The 19,181-nt window shown below is 49.4% G+C and overlaps 6 protein-coding genes across 6 annotated transcripts; 2 read left to right on the top strand and 4 right to left on the bottom strand.

The window, feature by feature from the left end:
* Positions 1 to 103: 103 nt before the first annotated feature.
* Positions 104 to 1,204, bottom strand: J4E83_009781 (uncharacterized protein; the record flags this gene model as incomplete). Its single annotated transcript, XM_049336666.1, has 2 exons — positions 104 to 734; positions 789 to 1,204. 2 exons carry the CDS (start codon positions 1,202 to 1,204, stop codon positions 104 to 106), a joined length of 1,047 nt encoding a protein of 348 aa, XP_049184248.1.
* Positions 1,205 to 1,743: 539 nt separating this feature from the next.
* J4E83_009782 (uncharacterized protein) lies at positions 1,744 to 3,937 on the bottom strand (the record flags this gene model as incomplete). Its single annotated transcript, XM_049336667.1, has 5 exons — positions 1,744 to 1,979; positions 2,033 to 2,703; positions 2,753 to 3,026; positions 3,078 to 3,444; positions 3,494 to 3,937. The coding sequence occupies 5 exons, from the start codon at positions 3,935 to 3,937 to the stop codon at positions 1,744 to 1,746; spliced, it is 1,992 nt and encodes a 663-aa protein (XP_049184249.1).
* A 2,157-nt stretch (positions 3,938 to 6,094) lies between these two features.
* On the bottom strand, positions 6,095 to 7,172 carry J4E83_009783 (uncharacterized protein; the record flags this gene model as incomplete). The annotated part of the gene is made up of 2 exons (XM_049336668.1): positions 6,095 to 6,855; positions 6,905 to 7,172. 2 exons carry the CDS (start codon positions 7,170 to 7,172, stop codon positions 6,095 to 6,097), a joined length of 1,029 nt encoding a protein of 342 aa, XP_049184250.1.
* Positions 7,173 to 7,687: 515 nt separating this feature from the next.
* J4E83_009784 (uncharacterized protein) lies at positions 7,688 to 8,575 on the top strand (the record flags this gene model as incomplete). The annotated part of the gene is made up of 1 exon (XM_049336669.1): positions 7,688 to 8,575. The coding sequence occupies one exon, from the start codon at positions 7,688 to 7,690 to the stop codon at positions 8,573 to 8,575; it is 888 nt and encodes a 295-aa protein (XP_049184251.1).
* A 990-nt stretch (positions 8,576 to 9,565) lies between these two features.
* On the top strand, positions 9,566 to 11,104 carry J4E83_009785 (uncharacterized protein; the record flags this gene model as incomplete). Its single annotated transcript, XM_049336670.1, has 1 exon — positions 9,566 to 11,104. The coding sequence occupies one exon, from the start codon at positions 9,566 to 9,568 to the stop codon at positions 11,102 to 11,104; it is 1,539 nt and encodes a 512-aa protein (XP_049184252.1).
* Positions 11,105 to 11,398: 294 nt separating this feature from the next.
* Positions 11,399 to 12,751, bottom strand: J4E83_009786 (uncharacterized protein; the record flags this gene model as incomplete). Its single annotated transcript, XM_049336671.1, has 2 exons — positions 11,399 to 12,577; positions 12,626 to 12,751. The coding sequence occupies 2 exons, from the start codon at positions 12,749 to 12,751 to the stop codon at positions 11,399 to 11,401; spliced, it is 1,305 nt and encodes a 434-aa protein (XP_049184253.1).
* Between the last annotated feature and the right edge of the window lie 6,430 nt (positions 12,752 to 19,181).

Raw genomic sequence — 19,181 nt, forward strand, 5'->3', positions numbered from 1 at the left:
GGGGTAGTCACAATTCCTATCCCGAAAGTTACTAGGCTGGAGAAGGAAATGCTAACCCATCAATCTTCGGATAGCGTCGAGAAAAGTACAGCTCCAGATCTCTTCAAGCCTCCCCACCCTCAGCCTTCTCCTTCGCCTTATCCAAATCCAACGGCACCCTAACAACAATCTTACCCCTCGCCCTCCCCGTCTTCAACTTCTCAAACGCCTTCGGCGCATCCTCCCACTCAAACACCTCATCAACCACAGCCTTGACCTTCCCCTCCTTCATCCACCCACCAATCTGGCTCAGCGCATCCGACGACGGCTTCGCCATCAACAACTGATAGTTGTTCTTGCCGCCACCCAGAAACCCAGGTAACAGCATATTGGATCCCACATTCTTGATACTGGCAACATTCATCGTTGCACCGATCTGCACGAACTTGCCGGCTGGAGTTAGGAAAGCGGATGCGGCTTTGTAGAGGTTGGGTGGCGTGCCGATGTTGTCGACGACGAGGGTGTAGGTCTGGCCTTTGGAGGAGATTGTTTCGATGACATCGCTGGTTTTGTAGTCGATGACTTCGTCGGCGCCTAGGCTCTTGCAGAGGTCGACGTTGGGGGTTGAGCAGGTGGTCGTCACGTGGCAACCCAGCGCTTTCGCAATCTGGATGCCGTACACACCCGTTCCGCCTGAGCCGCCGTTGATGAAGACTTTGTCGCCGCTTTTGACGTTTGGCGCGATGGCTTGGTATCTGGAGATGGGGTTAGTATGGCTTTCGCTGTGTTCTCAGGCTGCGCGGCCTTACTCGGTCAGCCCCACGATGCCAACGCCTGCTGCGTCTTCGACCTTCACGCCTTCTGGTAACCTTGCCAGCATTTGTTTATCCACAGCTACGTATTGCGCCATGCTTCCTCCTGTCAGCGCACCGACCTTTGCGCCAAAGACAAATTCGCCAATCTGGTACTCGTCGACTTTCTTGCCTACTTTGGCGACCTTGCCGCAAAAGTCGGCACCGGGGGTGATGTCGGAGCCTACAAGCCGCAGAGGCATTGGGCCTTCAGTGACTTTGTGGTCGACGGGGTTGATCGCCATGGCGTGAACTTGGACCAGAATCTGCTCATCATGAAGCACTGGTTGTGGCGCGGCCTCATTGATCTGGAGGTTCTTCTCGATGCCGCCTTTGGTGCTGTTGTACTGCCAGGCCCTCATCGTGGACGCCATGTTGCTGTTTGATCTGAACGGAGCTTGTCGCGATAAATTTCCGATGGATTTGATGCCGCCGATGCGCGCTGTGCTTGTTATCTTATAGGGTGGAAACAGGCATGCGTCATGACGATTTGCGTTGAGCGGGGCAAGCGCCACCACCGCCTGTCAGCACGAGCTTTGTGAGTAGACACCCATCTATCGGAGCTCCATTCAGGCGACCGGAGAGATCGCGCAGATTGAGCCTGGGTAGGACACCTACATTGTGGAATCCATTGAGGTGGGTATGCCTCCTTGCCCAATGCGTTGGCTTACTTGCGCTCGGTCGATCAAGGGGCATGCCCACATTATCACCTAGCCCGATCGGGCGCATTCTGCGCAGCGACAGCAGTCTCATCATGAGTTCTGGAAAGAGATCAATATCAAGATATGGGATATGAGCGAGATCATTGTTTGTGTCACGATGGGTTTTCAATTGATCTGGCCTGCACATCGATGTGGAACTGGAGGCCTAACAGCCACAGCTCAGGCCGCCCTTTCGCCCTGCATGAAGCCTCTTACGCGTATGTGACAAACATCTGCTCAAAGCTAGTTACGTTCCAGACCCCAGTAACGGTGTTGAGCGTCAGGTTAGTTGGGGTTGTGGGACCACGTTGAAGCGCCCCACTCTCGACATGACCGCCTGCAGCGACTACAGTTCCGTTCGTCCTCTCTAGATGGTTGGCACCAGCCTTGACGGTGAAGTTCGCGAGGCTGATATCGAAGGGGTTGCGAGATGCGACGGATGGAGAGCCTAGACACCGTCAGCATGTGAAGCATGGTAAAGGTCATCATGTATCAACTTACCGTAGTACTGCGCATTGAGCTCCTCAGGAGAGATGAACAGCTCGTAGTACCCTCTGTAGTAGCCTTCTGTCCACTGAAGCTCCCTGTTATCGCGCACAAGAGCTGCGGAGCGGTCACTCGAATTCGCAATAGACCTACCAGCGCCATAACCGCTGGAAGAGACGGCCGTGCCAGCAAACTCGACACCAATCGCGCCGGCACCAGTGGCCTGGTCGTATGGAGTCTCATCGAGCCAAACGAGATCAGACACCCAGTTGGCATGAGAGTCGCCAGCCAAGAAGGCAGTGTTCGGGATCTCGTTGCTGTAAAGGTGATGAAGAGTGCGGTTGCGGTTGGCGGTGTATCCGTCCCACTGATCGGCATTCAGCTCGTTGCTGTACACTGCGCTGTTGTTCATCCGGGAGAAGATGATCTGGTTGCCAATGATCCTCCAGGTAGCACCGCGTTCATGCGACTCGGAAAGCTGGTTGTAGAACCAGTGTTCTTGGCGGCTACCCATGAGCGAGCGGCCAGCGTCGTCCTTGAGATCCTCGATGTAGTCGTCGTTCCAATTCAGAGTCGTGATGGATCGATCGTAGTTGCGAGTGTCGAGCATGATTAAATCGAAGAGTTTGCCCATCTTGAAGTTGCGCCAGATGCGGAGGTTGTCATCCATGTCGACCTGGCGAATGCTGCGGTCGTTATTAGCGACATCAGGAACGGTCAAAGCGAAACACGTACGGCATCCACTCGAAGTAGGCGCGAACAGCGTTCATCTTCCTAGAGTCAACGCTCACTCCTCCGAACTTCTTGAAGCTTTGTTCAGTGTTGTTCATGCCGCTAAAGCCATCGCGATAACCGTTGTTTGCAACCTCTGCCCATCCGTTAGTTGAGTAGAGGGGTGCGATGCCAAGCAACATACCATGATCGTCCCATGTTGGAATCCAAGCAAAGTTCTGGTGAGCAAGGCGAAGGTCGTCATCAGTGCGATACTGTCCAATCCTCGTTCGGTAGTCTTTGAGATGAATTAGTAGCTGTCAGATCCAATGTTCAGTTGCTTACGAACCGTAAAGTGTGACGATCTCCCGGGACGGGTTCGTGGCGCGCGGGTCTTGGCCGAGCTTGCCCTTGGTGGACTCATAGATGTAATCACCAAGATGGACCTTCATCTCCAGATTAGCAGAGTCACAAATGCGCGTAATCATCATGCTTACAAAGAAGTCAACTTGATCTTTCCTGGCAGCATTGCCGTACGCGTTGAAGTAACCGTTCTGCCAGTTGGAACAGGAGAAGATAGCAAGACCAACTTTGGAAACATCGTCGTCTTCGTTGGGGCTGGTCTTGGTCCTGCCGAGTGGGCTCTTGTTGGAGCTACCACAAACGTTGAACTGGTAGTAGTACTGTGTGAATGGGGACAGGTTCTTTGCTTCGATCTTCTCAGAGTTAGCTTATCACTCGACATACCCGTGGCTTAGATCTTACCTTGACGGTGAAGTCGATGTCGGAAGTGGTGTATGCTTGGCCTTGATCGACGATGCTGGAGAAGTTGCCGTCGGTACCAACGCGGTAGTCCACGCAAATGGGGTTTGGTGAGGCCTTGATGTACTTCTCCGTCTCGTGGTTGTAGAAGGCTACATTACCCGTAACGGTCACGTTCGATCTGTCGTTCTCGAGAGATGGCGCAATGCGTGTCCAGAGAATGACAGAGTCGGGATAAGGATCTCCAGAGGCGACGCCGTGCGTGAAGCTTAGCTGAGCCGGATCCCACGGAGTCGCCCGCTTGATGAGGCTTCTCTTCGCGACCTTCGGCACATCGATGCCAAGGCCTTCGTGCCGGCGAGAAGGCGAGTGGTAGTTCAGGTTGCCATCGAAAGATGCACACACGAGCGAGGCTAGAGGCGCCGCTGCAAGAAGAATCGAAAGCATTGCGAGGATCGAAGAAGCTTCGGTGACTCTCTTCTTAGTTTTCAAAGTCCCGAGACTTCAGAAAGCTTAAGTACTTCCATCGCACTTCAACGTGCCGTGCTTCGCGTGCAATTTCATCGCCTTCGTAGTACTCCGGCCGCCAACATTACCGCATCGTGCATTCAGTACAGTTCTGACAGCAGCTGTGGCCAATCGCATAGAGTGCATTGTAAGTGTGTAAAAGAGTGCCTGTTGATCGTCAACCGCGACATATGCACGATGCGCATGTGCCGGGAGGATGAGCTGAGATTGGCCGAGCGCGACTTCATCCCGCTGGACAGGCTAGCCCGTTGTGGGGATATGCAGCACGTCGAACGTCGTTGATCCTGGCATGACATACAGTGCGTGAGGAGTCAACGCGACGATGCGGAACTGTAAGGTGCAGTCTTTGGGGTGACAGGAGAAGAGGGGTGGAGGGTTACTTGGCTTTCCAGCTCCCCGGGGCCCAGTCCGCGGAAAGAGATGGCGCTAAGATTAGAAGGGTTTAGCGCCAACCGTGCCGCATGCTAGCCCTGGAGAACTCCATCGTCCATTCCTTCGACACCCACCCCGTCTAGCTTTCCGGAGAACTCCTGGAACTCTCTCTCCTTCCTGACCTACACTTGCTGTACGTACGAGTTGCAGTGCAGATTTTGCCTTTCTTTCGATGCCCAATTTTCCGCTTCTAAAGCGCTTGCTTGCTTCTCTATCTTGATTCAACCAATCATTGCATCGTTCACACCCCGCTGTACACGTTCCCGTGTTATCCACGTTGCATCGTCGGAACTGCCATTCGCGCAAGAGCTATCACGGCATCGCTGATGTCGTTGTACCTATACCGACCACGGAATGTTTAAACACGGAACATTACTGCTGCGTGGGAAGCCCCCCGGCTTGCCTAGACCCTTCACGCTATGCAATGCGGTACCGCTTCATAAAAGTACCAGTCCCTGTCTTCTTCCTGGAGTTCGTATGAAGCACACCATCTTCTCCAGGGAGGTGTATCAGCCTTTACCCTTTTCCAACCGGCGTGAGCTCCGGGACTATTACATTACGAAAGAAATGAAGACTAGAACGATCTACCTCTGCGGACCCAAGTTTGCCATTGAGCAGGATTATCGGCGATTGTTAGAGGATCATGGCTTGAACCCGGGGATGACTCTGTCGACCTATACCTGGAAGGGGTTGACTAGAGGGGTTTACGCAGTCATGCCTACTGTGGAGGATGCGGCCCGAGCCGTCGCAAAGGTCGAAGGTGCACTCCTTTTTGACACCAAAGTCCTTGTTTGGCCCTATCCTGATGAAGGATTCTTGGACTCCAAAGTCTATCAGTTCGAGTGGGGCTGGTATGCTACGAGTGGGCCAGGCATCGAGAATATACGGTTGCGTGCACCTTTACTGTCCCCACCGGTCGATATATTTAGGCCGATTAAGGAGGGTGCGTTCTGCCTCCGTTGTGAAAGCAAATAAGCGTTGACTAATTTGGTTCAGCCCGCCAAGTAGTTGTGAAAAGTTGTCAGGGGTACTTTCGCGGCGTAAAAGCCAGGGACTTGCAAGTGGAAGTTTATAATCTGTTTCATTCTTTTGATGTGGAGTGCTTTGAGATGAACAAGCTGACATCGGGGGAATGGTTTATAGTTCTCAATTTCGTTGATGCTGAGCAAGCAGAGATTGCTCGAACGACGTACAGCACGTATACGTTACCGAGCGGTAATCGAATCAAGTGTGCATCTAACAGGGTGCCGAAGCGCTTTCTAAAAGATATGCCCTGGGAATCCAGTCGGAGTGAAGGGTGAGTCTCTTACCCGCACAGTTTTGGCCGCGATACTAATGGTGTCTTCACCAGGCGTGAGTCCCACTCCGAACGAGGTCTCGTCACGGGCAAAAACCTCGAGCATGTAAGCCATCATCCTTTTACTGTCGCCGCTCTTCAATACAGCGAAGTGGACATTGCTAACCCAAACAACAGCTGCAAGAGGATGTGTTTCGCAAGTGGTTGTTGGGCAAGAACGATCGAGGTCTCTGGGTTCCTGGGTATGTTCATGACAGTACAGCTGACTTATTCGTGACTAATGGCTGCAACAGGCACAAATATTAGACAAGAATTTATATGATCTCCACAAAGATAACACATCCCATCTAATCAACCTTATAAACAAGCTTAACACCCGAAACCTTCCCATCCTTCAAATCCTGCAACCCCTGCGGCACACCCTCCAACCCACTCCTCACCTCAATCGGATGCGTCTTCAGCTTACCCTCGCCAAACCACTCCTCAGCCTGCTTCCAGAACCTAGCGCCAAACTCGTAGTCCTCTTGACTGGCGCCAACCTTCTCGCTGTACGCCTCGCCCAGCGCCGTGTAAGCGAACGTGAACTTGGTCTTCACATCGCTCCTCGGGTAGTTGTTCACGGGCAGAAGGGCAGACATGTGACCGCCGGTGGAACTGATAGCCGCAGCGGTGATGTCGAATGAGTTTCCTTCGGCGATGCAGTCAAAAGCCAGTTTGAGTTTGTCGTTGGTAGCTTCGCGGATCTTAGCGCCTACATCAGCGTCTTTGTAGTTGAAGACCTGGTCGGCGCCTAGTTTGCGGAGGAGATCGAAGTTGTGCGGTGAGGATGTCGCAATGACCTCGCAGCCTGTGTGCTTTGCGTATTGAATGGCGAGGGTGCCTGTTGCGGTGGAGCCGCCATAGATGAGGACGGGAGTTGGTGATTGGACCTTTGCAGGCGGGAAGGGTAGGCCGAGTTCTTGGTAGAGGCCTTGGGCTACGGTTGTGATGCCGACGCCTAGAGTAGCAGCATCTTCGAAAGCCATGTTGGAGGGAATCTTGAGATTGATTCCGGTCTTGGCTTTGATGTGCTCGGCGAATGCGCCGTTGGAGTGGTCTGCTGGGTCTCCTGGGATGTGTTAATAACCAGCTGCATTGTTGTTCAATGGTCGTCGTACCTCCGCGAACAAATCCAGCAATGCGGTCTCCAACCTTGTAGTGTGTTACATCCTTGCCAACTTCCTCAACTTCACCAGCATAATCGCATCCAGCAATAGCACCCGGCGCCGCGGCCCTATCGATGTTCTTCCAATCCGTCGGGTTTAACGCTACAGCTTTCGTCTTTACCAGGAGCCAATTCTCAGCCGGGAGCTTAGGGATCGGAACGTCATTGCGCAGTTCAGATACGCCTGGAGAGACGTGAACTACTGCTCTTTGGGTAGACATGTTGCGTGTGTGAAAAGAACTTGGGAGTCTGGTATGTAAATTTCGGAATTTGGTAAAATGGGTGAAGATTGTTCTCATGGTTTATGAAACTAGACTGATTGAGATCCATTTCTGCTATGATGCAAGATGTACTAGTGGATTTGTAATGGGAGGGGACTACCGCGTCATGCAGCCTTCTTTAGGACTACCCGTGGACGGGCGGAGCGGAGTATGTTCGGCGAATTCTGTGGAGCATGCTGAGTATACTGATAGGCCAGTGAATGTCGATTACTTGTAGTGTATCGTGACATGGCATGCTAGGGCCCGGTATGGCATGGCATTTGACATAACATGTGTGTGGTGAGTGCCGTTGTAGCAGTCGCTGACAGCAGTTTGATGGTCCAAGCTCGGACTCTGCGCTAACTTTGGCGCAAGGGTCCAGCATCGCGACAGCTCCACGCGTAGCTTTCCTACTTCGACCCCAGCATATGCAATTGTCCTGAAGCTTGTCAAGTGCTTAGACTCCGATTGCGATCATGGACGAACCTCAGCGACCGCCAACGCCTGATGACGAAGACATCAAGCTGAACTTCTTCCCCGACCCCCCGCCTTTCTACAAGCACTTCACAACCGAAAACCTCACGCGACTCAAAGAACTCGAGAAAGAAGCCGCGCCAGAAGATGACGAAACGAAACCCTCGCCCTCGTATCCAGCGACAGAACTCACCGCAGAGCAAATCCTCGCCCTACCGACCGAACTTCGCTACCTGATCCCACCCGAACCGCCCGCCGACGATGCCGAATTCCACGTCTTCGGCACAAAAGAAAAGGCCAAGGGCAAGGATGTCTTCCAGCAGAACATGGACTTCATAGCCGAGCAGCTGAAATGGCAAGACGTCTTTTCAGACTGGACGTACGAACAACTCTACCCTTCCTCCTATACCGAGCCCACGACCGACGACCCCTCCGCGCAACCACCTACGGCGAACAACTCCGCGTCTCTCGACCGGCAAAACTACCTCTTCAGGTTCCTGCGAAGCATACTCATGAGTTACATATCGCTATTGGGCATTGTGGCCGCGAACCCGACGTCGGAGCAGAAAGACCAGAAACTCAAGGATATCATGACGCTAGTTGCGAATATGCATGCGCTTATCAATGAGTATCGGCCCCATCAGGCGAGGCAGACGCTCATTGCGAAGATGGAGGAGCAGGTGCGCAAAAAGAGGGAGGAGGTCGAGGGTGTGAGGAGGATGGGGGAGAAGGTCAAGGAGGTGCTTGCTGGATTCGGTGGGGTTGATGGAGAAGACAAGTCGGGTGATGGGGGTGAAGAGACTATTGAGGATGGTATGAGGGCGAGGGAGGAGGACAGAAGACGCGTGCAAAGGGGCATGTGGGAGGCTATTGGTGAGGTTGTGGGATAAGACGCGTCATATCAGGCAATCATCACGACGAATGTTAATATTACACAAGGCAGCGGAAGCTGGTGTCTGCTGTCGGCTCGCGATCCCCACACGAGATCTGCCCGTACCTGTGAAGCCGGCACATGATGCGTCTGCCGCATCAGCGCAAAGAAGCATCAGAGTATCTTTGATGGACGCCAAAGATGTATGAGCTCAGACCGACTGCGCCTAGTATACATTGCAAGCAAGCAGCCACACTGCTGGGGTCTGGCATAGTGCTGGACGTCTAGTCATGGATTGCTCTCAGCCATATCGAGAATATTTACACCCACCATGGTCCTTTCTTCCACATACGACCATAGGATCATGAAAATTAGGCTTCCCGTCCGCTCAGCCATATACAAGCATGATACCGGCGGATTAGTAGTTAGGTGGGTGACCACTAGCGAATCCCCGCTGTTGTATGTATCTGATCTTTTTTGCCAGTTGCACCATCTTTTTGCTACTCTGGCCATGACGTCATGGCACTTGCCGTCCTGCAGCCTTCCAGGAACACCAATCCAGAACCTCCCCAGGGCTGGCCTACGATCGTTCTCAGCCACGTCCAAAGCCACATTTTTTTACTGATCAGCTGTTCCTCCGTCGTTCATCTCATTGTTTCGGAACTTCCCGCTGTCGCATGCGCCGGTTAATGTTGTGCTTGTGACACCGACGTAAGGCTGAACGGATCCCAAGGTTGGCACGCGCTCAGCCCTGGTGCGCAGACCGCCGAATACTCGATAAAGAAGGCAACCACAGCTGAGCTTTTTGGCAAATTCAGCCCCTGACCGACTGTCCTTCAGCCTACAAACGCCTAGAGATAAGCAAGTAAGACGGGGAGGACTGCTATTTATCCACACGCGACCGCGTCGTTTTCATCAACTCTCTACGCGCTTCTTTGGTTTATCAACTCACCTTTCGTTAACCTTCTGGTCTGCGCTGCGCGCAACTTTTCCTTACCAACTCTTCGCCATGCCTTCCACGACTTCATTAAGGCCAAGCAAACGCCTAGCCATCTTCTGCGACGGAACATGGGTAGGTCGCGAAACCCAAGTCGAAGACGCGCCTCCAAGCAACATCCGCCAACTCGCCAACATGGTCGGCGAAGTACAATACTCCACCGACGACAAGACAGCCGCAAAAGTCCACCACATCAGACCCCACAAAACAACAACCAGCAGCTCGACCCCCGACATCATCGCCGGCTACCAGGAAGGCGTAGGTCTTAACAAGACCTTTCTGCAATATATCTGGGACGGCGCAACCGCCTCCACCATCAGCGACGAGTGCATAGCCGTATACCGTTTCATCGTCGAAAACTACACGCCCGACCATGAGATCTGGTTGTTTGGATTTAGTCGCGGCGCCTTCACCGTGCGTTGTGTAGCGGGCATGATCAACAACTGCGGTATCATAAAACGACTCCCGTCATACTCCGACGCAGAAGTCCAACGCCTCTGCTACGAAGTCTTCCGCACATACCGCAGCAACCTCCCCGTCGACGCCCCCAAAAGCGAGGAATGCCAACGATGGAAAGGCCTCGGCGACAGAGTCTGGCAGGTCAAACGGCCAATCCGCTTCCTGGGTATCATAGACACAGTCGGCGCACTCGGTATCCCGCGCCTGAATGCCGGAATAGGATTTGACTGGTCCCCGTTCGAATTCTTCGATCAAACCGTTTCAAGCGTCGTGCAACATGTATATCACGCGCCGTGTCTGCACGACCGCCTTTGGATCTTTCAACCTTGTCTTGTGTACCCCAACGAAGACGATGAAGAGGAGAAGGACAGAGCCGTAGTAAACCAACGCTGGTTCCCGGGTACCCACTACGACGTCGGTCGCATGACTTTCCGCTTCGTGCGGCAAAGCCCCGCGAATTGGATCGAAGATGCACTGGGCTGGTTGCCGAATCTTCTTTCGCGGACTATCTATCCGAATGAAGTGCTCAGCGATGCGGTGTTACGGTGGTTAGTACAGGGAGTCCGGGATGTAGACAACGACTCTGCAACGCCGTTAATGCCTAATACCGACGCACACATCTCGTCTCTCAGCACGCGGCTTGGCGAATCTTCGTTAGCATTGCCAAAAGAGCCTGCAGCACCGAGTGCACGCACAGGAAGCGGCGACATCTACGGCGACGTCCTCGCCTACGCCCCCGGCGGCGTGCTGTTCAGTGCTATTCAACGGACGTCCCGCTCCATTACCAGTGCTCTGAACAACGTGTTTCCTCAACTCGGTGATAACCTGCAGGGGTTACTGGGTATCAAGACGCTGGTGGGGATTCTCACTGCGACGGCCGATCGCCGGATACCGGGGACGCAGGCAGATGTTTATCCGTATATGGAGGAGGAGAGTGTGTTGGTTGAAGGGGGGAGAGAGGTTAGGTTTAAGGTGGAGGAGTTGGCTAGACTGAACGAGAAGAATGAGAGGGGGGTGTTGAGGTATCCGAGTCAGACTCTTGAGGCGTTTTTGTTGTGGAAGAGGGTTTTTGGGAGGGAGGAGAATGAGTGATGGATAAGAGAGTAGTGGTAATGAGGGTGTTTTTGGTTTTTCTGTAGATATTGAGGTGGTGGTAAGGGTATACATTGTTTCTTAGTTGGCTTCAATATAGCTTGCCTTTACTTGCTCTTGTTCATTTGGAAAGCAGCTTCATTCGCAAACGCCTTCTTATCGACAACTTGATCCCTAGTAAAACATCTATTAGATTCTCTTCTACATTCTGAACATATCCATCATCAACGTGAAGAAAGCCATCATCTTCCACAAACGTATTTCATCCCCGATAGTACACAATAGAGGCAAGACTTACTTCTTGCCACGGCCTCCGAAACCCCATCGAATCTGATTCGCCCAGCGTCCCTCAACACCAAGATCATCAGCACACTGCCAGACGAAACCAGGGTTCTTCTGGAACATGCGACCGATGAAGGCGACGTCGAGGTTATCGTTCTCCAGATACCCGTTTGCTTGCTTGCCATCGGTGATGCTGCCCACGGTGCCGACCGCCATCTTGTCTCCCACCTTGTCCTTGACTGCCTTGGCGAACGGCTCTTGGTACCCGGGTCCGCCGTGGATATGCTGTTTCTCGTGAAGGCCACCGGAAGAAACGTCGAGGAGGTCTACGCCGCGATCGGCGAGTATCTCAGCGAGTTTAACAGTCTGGTCGACGGTCCAGCCTTCGATACCGGCTTCGTCGAGCCAGTCTGTTGCGCTGATGCGCAGGACGAGCGGCATGTCTTTGGGAATTGTCTTGCGGGTGAGATCGACGAGCTCAAGGGTGAGGCGCGTGCGGTTCTCGAAGGAGCCGCCGTATTCATCGGTGCGGTGGTTGGAGGCGGGTGACAGGAAGGTGTGCAGGAGGTAGCCGTGTGCGTTGTGGATTTCAATAGTGTCGAAACCGATGTCTACTGCGCGTTTGACGGCATCGACGAAGGCTTGCTTGAAGGCTTCGATGTCTTGTTTTGTCATCTCCTTAGGCGTGCAGTGCTTGTCGTTGAAGGCGATGGCGGAGGGCGCGTAGACGTTGTCGGGCCAGCCATTCAGCTCCTTCGTTGCGATGTCGCCTTTGCTGAGCCACGGGGCGACGGTGCTGGCTTTGCGGCCAGCGTGTGCGAGTTGAATGCCGATGTGCTGGCCTTGAGAGTGCGCGAACTCTACGATTTTGCGCAGCGGCTCCTTTTGCGAGTCTTTCCAGAGACCGCAGTCTTCGGGTGTGATCCTTCCTTCAGCTTGTACGGCGGTGGCCTCGACGAATGTCAGACCGGGACCGCGCTGGATGATGCCGCCCAAGTGTGTGAGGTGCCAGTTCGTCTGGTGACCGTCTTCGGCGGAGTATTGGCAGAGAGGGGAGAGGGCGAGGCGGTTCTGGATCGTCATGCCTCGGAGCTTGAGGGGCTGGAAGAGCTTGGGGATCTTGGAGCTGCCGTCTAGCATGCCAAGGGCGGTTCCGGCGACGGGCTCTTGTGCGGGAGTGAAGTAGGGGATCTGGATGGGTCAGCAAGGTGAACGCATGGGGTTTGGATGTATGCATACACCAGGAGCGGCCTTGTTCCTCAGCTCATCCTGCTTGGGAACCTGTTCGCTGTTCTTATCCTCGGGGATATCCTTTGCGATCGCATGATGCGAGTGCGGCTTGTCGGTATCAGCCTCGATTCCCATTATGGCGGTTGTCGGTGTGTAGAGTTGGATGGGTGAAGTGTGAGGGGTATTGTGACGAGAGTCGGAAGCTCAATGGATATGGAAAGTGGAGGGTGGGTCGACAATGGCATCTTTATACGCTCATGCCAATCTTCTCGAAAGTACCGGCATGACGTGCATGTTTGGACATTGTTACCATAGAACCCCAGCGGCGGGGCATCTTTGGCGCCCCGCCTTCCTCGTTCGGCATGGCTCGTCACTAGCAGTCCGTCATTTCGCTGCGTCCTGATTTGTAAGACGCACGTCGTCGCATTCACCGATAGGCGTCGGGTAGTCGAGTGTGTTGTTGAGGGCGCGCGTACCTGAGCGATGGTGTACCGTGCTATGGTTGAGCCAGTCAGGAGTCTGCTATCAAGCTTAGACATGTGCTGACAGAGATAGCCGAGTAACATAAGCAATCCTTCTCATGATCTGCATGCATCCGTCATGCTGTACGCTATATAGCCTGGAGCTTGTTCGTCTCTACTTCGGAATACCTAGGTACCTAAGCGTTTATACCTGTTCGTTACTTACTGAGCTTCACGCAGCATACTTTAAGAGCTTGAAACGCATTCTCGCATTGCCTTACTAAGCATGATGATATACCCGGCGGCTACTTGGCCATTGCGGCGCGGCTCAAACTCGGCCCAAGCCACGCCGCCGAACTCTACCGCTCCAAGCCATTAGTGCTAGAATCGATTCTGTCTCACCGACTTCCCAACTCAGTATACCAAGTCTTTTACGCTGGTATTGACCCTGCTTAATATGCGACAAGCGTAGAGCGTAAAGCTTCGTCAATCATGGCGTCTTGTTAAGCTTTCTCTCGTGCGTGTAAGCACGATGTGTGACATAGCCTTTTCAGCTTTGAGCCCTACCCAACCAACGCATGCGTCGCGCACCATCAAGCCTGCCCGTCCAGTCGAGGAGGCCAATTGAGCGCTCGATACCCAGATCCATACAGGTCCTCCGGATCCTCATGCTCGATGACAGGAACCTTCGGATACATGAGATAGCAATCGGGTTGAGCTTCAAGATCAGGCCTATACGTCTCGATCTCTTTCTCTGGTCGAAAAACAGCGTAGCTTCGTGTCGCGAATCCATTCTCAACACCGTTGCACTTCATATATATGTTCCCTACGCGCCATTCGCTTTCGATATCCGAGTCCGCCATATCATACACGTCTTGTGCGAGTTCTACCGGCGGCTGAACGATGCGAAACCCCTCCAGCTCTTCTTCTCTCCGCAGGACTTGCTCCACCAAATCACGGGGATCTTGATTGCGGCGCTGAGTTCGCATTTGGTACCCGTGATCAGGAAACGGCCTTGGGAACCTGACCATCATAAAGTTCAAACTTTTCATATCATGTCGGATGGACCTCAATGACCAACGGATGCGTTGGTATGTGATTTCTGTCGTCAAGGGACCTTGGATGAACACGGAAAGGCGTTCGAGGTTCGGAAGACTTTGGATGGCTCTAGCGATACTGGGGCTTGGCCCTGATGTTGTGAAAGTCTCAATGCTCCATGGAGATGGTAAGCCGTCTTCCGCGTCATACAAGAGAGTATGCTGGCCAAGCTCGCGGAACTGGAAGTGAATGTGCAATGAGCGAATATGGGATAGGTGTGATGAAAGGGCGGCCCGACAGAAGTCAATCAGAACCGTGTTGTGAAGCATCGCGAAGGTGTTCGATTCATAGAGCATATCGATGGTTTCTCGATAACTAGATGGGGCTTTGTTAGTTGCAAAGCTGGATTGTCGCACGCGCGTGTCTCTCTTACACTAGCTGGCATGACTGGAGCACCGCCAACACGTTGGTTCTCTCACGCTTGCCGTGCAGGTTTGCAGCGTAGTTTGTGTGGACTGCCTGGATGACCGCTGGTGTGATGTTCGACACTTCATCAGGGCCCTCATCCTCCAGGAACTCGTGGGCGATTCTACCGTTCTTGTAATACAATGCGATGTGCTTTTCGCCTAACAGATGTTTCCAGATGATAGAACGTAGCTCAGCGGGCAGACTCAAGAACTTGCTCTGCGACTGAGCGCTTGCTGAGTCGTCGCGCAGCGATAGCGGGATATATGGAGGTTCTGGGGTCACTTTCTCTGGAGTGACACTGTGAGGGGTGCTCGGCCAAAGGCGATTGCAAAGGCAAGCCGTAAGATTCCACGGAAGACAGATAAAGAATTTAGCGCCTCTGCGCTATTAAGCTGCCTTACTCGTCCTCCTTAGCTAATTGTTAATGTTAACAATCTGCATAATAAAGATGCAATAGAACAGTTGTGCATGCAACGATTAGGAAGCTGCCGTCTAAAACGTAGCAAGTGCAGTTAGCTAGCGGGCTGTCTAGTTACAGCGAGTTGCATGTTGCTGCCTGCAGGACTTTAGGGCTTAACCGTGCCGCATGCGGACGTGTGAACTCTGCAACATCGTCGCTTCTGATTCTTACCCACTCTAAGATACTGGAGCGGGACAATACTTTCATTCCGACGTCAAATCCAGATACCACTGCCTGCGCCTACTAAGTTAACTTGCAGTCCCACCACGCGCCGGACGTGGCCATCGAACCAAGCCTGGGAGAAGAACAAGAACATCGCGCGCAATCGCAGGCTGCGCGCTGGACACACGGCATGAGGGAGTTTCTAGACAAGAAAATTCGACTCGCAAATAGAATCCGGCAAGAGCTGGGCGAAATGATGGAAGAAAGACGGCAAAAAAGGGAGGCTGAGAAGGTGCGAAAGTACAAGCCTTTTGAGCTGCGCGCTCGCAAACGTTCCACACAGGAGAGGAGCCGTCTTCTCAGTTTACCAGCTGAGATCCGGATCATGATCTGGGAGTATGCCATGACTGGACAGTTCATCGTACTCTATCGAAAGCGGGGCAAAGTCGCGTCTAGTGTCTTCGACAGCCATGGCACCACGAGTGTCACCAACGCAACTGTTTCGATCATGACCAGCATAGCCATGTCTAAAGCGGAATCAGGCGCCATGTCCTTGCCCCTGACTTGCACGACCACGTAAGTCATTAGGCATAGCGGCCTCGCGGAAGCCCACTGACTGACGTATCAGATATCTGGAAACGATGACGATGCTTTATCAGGAAAACACGTTTGTCTTCCTCGATACCACCGTGCTAGTCGAACTTTGTAGGGAGCGATCCCGGTTCAACATGGCTCTCATTCGCTCTTTACATTACTTCGTCGGCACCCAGAAGTTCTCCTGGTATGGAACGTCATTACCAGAGCTCGCTATGATTCCGTCTCCTACCCACACTGAGAGATTGGAGAGTGCAAGCAAGGTCTTCCATAAATGTCTACCAAACCTTGAACAACTCTCAATATTCCTCTACGGCCCCACCCGTAATGTCGAGGACTACACCAATATGCTAGAGCATCTGCACAACGTCTATCGAGACCGAATTTCCATCAAGATGAATGCGTTGGGAGTGAGCGAAGATTATTTATTCCACGATCGTTTTATGCATCCCCATTCCCACGCGGTACATATCAAGATACTGACCTCTTTCTCATGCATTCCATTATTGAAGGGTACCAGGCGTCCGGCATGTCACACTGGACTTCCGCGTAGGGTCAAAGTTGATGACACATCAGTCGAAAACTTTACTTGGAGGGCTGAGAAGCTACGGCTAGGATCTTATGATCAAGCAGAGGGGGCAAAGGCTCTGGTGTATGTGGTACTAAAACCCGAAGATGATACAAGGAGGATCGTAGGGGAGTTTGAACCGGCAATACTCTGGGATATTATTCCCGACAGCTAGGGGAGTAAGCAATTACATCAATGCTGACTGGTTGTCTGTGCATGAACCTTCGACTTCCTGTTTTGGGCTCGCATACACGTTGAAGGAGAGTTGGACTGCCGAGTGGAGTCGGATGCATCGGCACTCTCCATCGCCCGTCGATCTGTACCCAGCAAGGCGACGTCAATGCAGACATGACGAAGGCGCCTGCCTGGTCAGGAAGCCCAATGATGCGCATCACGCGTGTTTCGTTTCGAGATGGCTGAGGCTTCAAGGCTGAGGCAGCCGATGTTCCCGATGCTTCCCACGTAACCGGTCCTTCTGCGCGTGACGTTATGTGGGAACTTGCTAGAATAATAATAAATAATATAATAGAACTAACGTTGTTATCTCTCTATAATGTCTACCCTAGTTATATATAGTAGAGCTAATCTAAGAATATAATATCTTATCTTTAAATTTAAGTATAGCTTAAAATACTTAGCTATTTTATACTTCTAACTAGTTTATAAAATACTACTTATTCTTATTAAGCTTCTTACTATTATTAAACTTATAAATAAGCTTAGTAAAAGCTTTATATTCTTTTTTTATTTATAGAATAGTATTAATATAGTTTATACTTTTATTAAAATTTTATCTATAAAGTTAAAAAGTAAAAAGTACTTATAGTTTTTTTTAAGCTACTTTTTTAGCTATTTTTTATTTAGTATAAATAGTTTAACTTTCTAAAAGTTATATAAAGCTATATCTACTTTATTTATTATTATAGTATACTTTATATTAACTATTTTATTAGTATAAGTAGCTTAAGTAAGTATTAAATTATAAAAGTAGAATAGGTTAATACAGAATTATATAAACATAAACTTCTACTAAGTAATTTAGATAAAGCTATTACTTATAAAAAGTTTCTTTAAGTTTTTATGCTAGTAGAGCCTATACTTATATAAGCTAGCGTAGTCTAGAGAGATCTAAGAAAATCTAGAGTAGTCTATAACTAAGTAGTTATAATAAAGTTTTTTTTTTCTCTAAAAGTATATTCTATATAAGATAAAGAATTAAAAAAATTTAGAAGATTATATAAGCGCTAAGCCTAGGCTAAAATATAGTCTATATATTAATATTAGAGAATCTCTTTTTAGGCTATTTATCTAGACTTCTTACTTCTATCTATTATTTAGTAAGTATTTCTAAAATCTCTATATATTAAGATTAGTCTAGACTACTCTAGATTAGAGTAGATCTAGGCTAGCCTAGCGTAGTTTAGTCTTACCTTTTCTCTTCTTTTACTAATAAGTGTAGAAGCCTATTAACTAACACTATTAACTATAATCTAGCGCAATCTTATACTATTTATCTTTATCTTCTACTACTTAGAGTATTTTAGTAATAACTAGCTATCTTTAATTCTAATCTAGTTCTATCTATACTAATCTAGTTATAATATAAGCGCTTAGAGCCTAGTAACTAAGAGACATAACTACTAAAACTAAATATAACCTAAATAGTTATATACGCTATAGTAATATTTTATATACTACTATTAAGAATAACTAGTAGACTAATCTAGTGCTTTACTACTATTTACTAGACAAGAACTATAAGATATAAGTTAGTACTTCTTTCTAGAGCTATTTATACTAATTTATACTAACTTAGATCTTATAAAGTAGAACTACTATAATAGCGTCTTATACTATTAGTAAGAAGAAAGCTCTAACTCTTTTTTACTATATTCTTTATAACTTATTTAGTTAAAATTATTTTTAAGTAAGTAATACTATTCTAGTATAATCTAAGCTAATCTAAACTAATCTAGCTACTTAAGTACACTATCTCTAGTATTATTATAATATAAGTAAAGATTTATAAAATATACTCTTAGGCGCTTTTAAACGCTCTAGTCTATAATATCTTAAACACCTCTACTATAGACAAGTTATTTCTAAAATAGAATATTAAGGCCTAAGCTACTACTTTTACTATATAAGTAATCTAGAGTTATCTATACTAATCTATACTAATCTAGGTAGAAATACTATCTAATATATTAATAATAAAAATACGCTCTTATACTCTAGTAAGCATGTTTAGTTTAATACTAAGATTCTTAGAGTTACTTAAAAGACTAAGTCTTATAGTAACACTAATAGAGCTTCTAAGACTTCTAGTAAGTACGTAAGTATATCTCTTTTTATTCTAATCTAGACCTATCTAACCTAGTCTAGAAGAAGAAAAACGTAAATTCTTTTAAGAAGAAGATTCTAGCTCTAAAAGCTAAAGTTAAGAGTTTTATTAACTTACTATTCTTAATTAAAAGTAAGCTATCTAAGGCTACTAAAGATAGCTTTTAAGCTAATTACTTTACTTTACTCTAGGTTAACTTAGCGTAGCCTAGGTCTATCTAGAGCTATTTCTAGGTTAATTTAAGTAGTCTTATTTTAGTTAGCGTTTTCTAGTTATAGAGTTTAGCGTCTAAGATACTCTAGTATAGATTAGTCTAGGTTAGGCTCTCTAGAGTTCTTTCTAGTTCTAATTTACCTATTATTATTCTTTACATAGTAATTAGTTACTATTTAATCTAGATAGGTCTAGATTAGTATAGATTAGCTTTAGCTCTAGAAATATAATTATTAATTTTTTTATACTTATAATTA

Source organism: Alternaria metachromatica, assembly GCF_023757995.1.
Source record: "Alternaria metachromatica strain BMP 0045 chromosome Unknown scaffold_36, whole genome shotgun sequence".
NCBI classification, from domain to species: domain Eukaryota; kingdom Fungi; phylum Ascomycota; class Dothideomycetes; order Pleosporales; family Pleosporaceae; genus Alternaria; species Alternaria metachromatica.